The 3486-nt window shown below is 56.2% G+C and overlaps 1 protein-coding gene across 1 annotated transcript in view; it reads right to left on the bottom strand.

Annotated features, from left to right (window-relative positions):
• Positions 1-333: 333 nt before the first annotated feature.
• Tmem42 (transmembrane protein 42) overlaps positions 334-3486 on the bottom strand; it is a 5350-nt gene continuing 2197 nt past the window's right edge. The window contains exons 2-4 of the mRNA XM_023700643.1: positions 2692-2737; positions 1294-1440; positions 334-910 (exon numbers count right to left, since the gene is read on the bottom strand). Of these exons, the coding sequence (XP_023556411.1) occupies positions 770-910; positions 1294-1440; positions 2692-2737 (334 nt within the window). The 3' untranslated portion in view covers positions 334-769. The remainder of the gene's footprint in view (positions 911-1293; positions 1441-2691; positions 2738-3486) is intronic.

Here is a 3486-nt window from a genome sequence, read left to right as displayed (position 1 = left end):
GTCAGGTCTGTAGGAAGTGCTCCAGGGGACATGGAAGGGAGGGCCACCCCCGCTGCGGGCAACATAGAGAAGGTACAGGGCCTCTGGCCAACAGGGAGGGTATGAAGGGGCCCAGCAGAGGGGCTCGGGCACCCCAGCTGGGGGCGGAGGACACAGGTGGAGGCCTCTGCACTAGAACTGCACCCCCAGGAGCCAGCTGCCTCACAGGGCAGAGGAGGATCTGGGCCATTCTCCCTTCCACAGGGTGACAGTCCCGCCTGCCCGAGAGCACACAGGACCTTCCCAGCTGAGTCTCAGAGTCCAACATCAAAGAGGAAGAAAGGACCAAGGTTCCAGACCCGGGGGCTTTACCATACAAAAAACATTTATTAACCCAGGTTTCCTCCTCTTGGTGTAACACATGCCCAAAAAGTCAGAAAGCCCCCAGGAGGGCCCTGACTGGCAGCCTAGAATGGGCTGTGGCGTGGCACTAACTGCCACCTGGTGCGGCCCAGAATCCAGGACGCCTGCATCTGGGGGCATGCTGCGGTGGCCCTGGGGTCCTTGCGTCAAAGTGCCGCTGCAGGTGTTCCTGGCACAGGCAGGTGGTTGTGCCCTCGCAGCTGCGGGTGGGGCCTGGCCCCTTGGCAGCCTGGCAGACTTCAAGGCCTGGCACCTCCCTGTGGTGACAGTCAGCGTGCTGCACACCCAGATGGCCAAAGTAGTCGCGCAGGACACACCCACCCGAGGCGGGACTCCACTGTCATCTTCCTGCCACACGCCCAGGATGTCACTGCTGCTTGTTCGGAGCGGCCTTCAAGACAGGTGGGAACTTCCTGTGCATCAGGGTGAGCCCACAGAGGATGAGGAACACGCCTCCCCACCAGAGCACCTCCTGGCACTCGCCGTACAGCGCATAGCCCAGCAAGGCCTGCGGGCAGAGACAGCGTCAGGGCCCTGGCCACAGGTCTGCAGCAGGAAGCTCGGGCTCCCCTTCCGCCTTCCAGCCCCAGGCCCAGCAGGGGTGAGGGGAAGCCTGGGAGACATCCCAGCTGGGAAGGACCCCTGTCTGCAGGGGCAGCGAGCAGGCAGGCTCTTTCCTGTCAGGCTTCATTCCCACCTCCCGAGATGTCTCGCGATGAGCTGCTCTGCGGCTACAGGTGAGCAGCCAGACTCAACCAGGTCAAGCCTCTGCCCAATCTCCAAGTCACTTTGTGTCCCTTCTGTCTGGGAGCAGTGGCTTGTGGAGGATGCACTCAGGACCCAGGTTTAGGACAGGGCACCATGTGCGACACATGGCCTTGGGGTACTCACCGAGCTGAGGATGTTTGCAAAGGTCACTGTGACAGATGCAATGGCTGATGACATGGAGAAACTGAGGCCCCGGCTAAAGAAGGTCCACATCAGAGAATTGGCACTGAACATCAGAACAATGCCTGCAATGCACAAGGCCACGTGGACCTGTGGAAGAAAGCGCTGCTGCAGCCGCCCTCACAGGACACCCTCCACAGCCCAGGCAGCCTCACAACTTCCTGCACGAGACTCCCACAGCGGCCAGTGTGCAGCTGACCCATCTACAGAGGAAACAACCCTGGCTGGCCCCAAGGCCTTAGACAGAAGCAAAATGTGAACACAGAACAGTATTTCCCACTGAGTACAAGTCCCTGCTGTCCACGGTGCCAGTGCTGAAGACCCAGTGACCTGGCGTGGTGGCTCCATTATTTGGCATGCAATCTGAGGTCAGGATGGGACCTCACTTCTGGGATCAGGCTGACTACAAGGGGCCACAGCAGTCTCCGCACACGGTGCGAGGGCTGTGTCCCCTAAAGCAGCCCCTTAGGGTGCCTTGGTGCTGTGTACTCAAAAATGCTGTGCATTCTTGGTTACCCAGCTGACAGATGAAGAAGTAGAGGCATTATGTCACTTCCCTCAGGTGCCAGTGTAGAGCATCACCAGGATTCAACCCCATTCCTCACTGGGACCCAGCCCTGCCTGGGGACAGGCCACCTGGGGCCATCTGGCTTGTCCTCTCAGACATCACTTGGAGAACCTGCGCAAATGTGCTTTCCTTCTCGCTTTTTAAAATGTATTTTAGGGGCTGGAGAGATGGCTCAGTGGTCTAAAGCACCTACTTAGAACAAGCTTAGCAGAGCACAGGGACCGCGGTTCAATCCCCCAGCACCACATGCCAGCCAGCCCCGCCCCCTGGTGGGCTGAGCTGGCCACACACACACACACACACACACACACAATAAATAAATGCTAAAAATAAATAAACAGCAGAATATATTTAAAAAAAAATAAAATAAAATGTATTTTAGTACAAGGGTCTGCAGGGTCTCCCTAGGTAGATTAGACTTGTGATTCTTGTGTTTTCAGCCTCCTAAACACTGGGATTACAGGTGAGTGGTCTGAGGGCGCCCTGGGGGCAGAACCAGCATGGCAGGCCAGGGATCAAACCCAGGCCATTGTGCTCTGCCTAATAAGGCACTTTAGTCTGCTGAGCTATTTGGCCGGCCCTTCTTGCCTGGTTATTTTTTGGCGGAACTGGGGATTGAACTCAGACCCTTGCACTTGTTAGGCAAGCACTTATTCTAGAATCCCAGGCCCTTCACCTGGTTTTCAATAGAACACCTTGAGAGAACAAAGGGCCTTAAGAATCCCTCTGCCCAAAGGGCATGCAGTTTGCTTGCTTGTGCCAGAGGAACCCACCTGTAGACTTGACACTTCTTGGTGGGGTGTGGGGGGGCACTTTTTTCTTTTTTTAAGACACTGTCTCACTATGTCTCCCCCAGGCTGGCCTTTAACCCAACATGTAGCCCAAGGCTGGCCTCAAACTCGAGATCCTCCTGACTCGGCCTCCCAAGTGCTGAGATTACATAGCAGGTGTGTGCTACCACACAGCATTATACTTATTGCTTGTCGATTATCCAGCAGCTGAATACCAAGCGTCTTGAGGACTGGGGGCCTTCTTGTAATTTACACAAAAGCATCCTATGGGCCAGTGGCAGCCTCTCCTACAACACATAAAGTTATGAAACGCAGATCACAACGCCAAAGACTAGAAAACTTCATGGCCCCCGAGAACGATGCCCAACGGAATGCTAACTTCAGCACGGCAGAGCTCACTACATTTGCCCCCAATAGGCTGGCACCTAAATAATGCATCTCGTGCCCCGATCAGGGTCCAGGCCTGGGTGCGGGGACAGTGAGTCTTGTAGCGAGTAGGCTGGTGCAACTCTGCACACCATGGCAGCGGCTTGGGAGGGGTCGAGGACCCATCTTTCGGGGTTCCACCGTGCCTCGGTTACCCTGACAACCAATTTTGCTGGCAGCAGGTGAGATGGGTCAAAAGACCAACGAACGACGTTGATGACGGAGAAAAAAGATGGGCAACTGGTTTCTCACCTTCAGCTCCGTGCAGAGAAAGGCTGAAGCCCATTTAAGGGCTTAAAATGAGAGGCAGAAGGCGGTCCCCCCGGGAGCGAGAAGCCCGCACGGAAGGGG

Source organism: Octodon degus, unplaced genomic scaffold, assembly GCF_000260255.1.
Source record: "Octodon degus isolate 3935 unplaced genomic scaffold, OctDeg1.0 scaffold00126, whole genome shotgun sequence".
NCBI lineage: Eukaryota > Metazoa > Chordata > Mammalia > Rodentia > Octodontidae > Octodon > Octodon degus.
The sequence above is the reverse complement of the archived record's forward strand: the minus strand, read 5'-3'. Positions and strand labels throughout refer to the sequence as shown.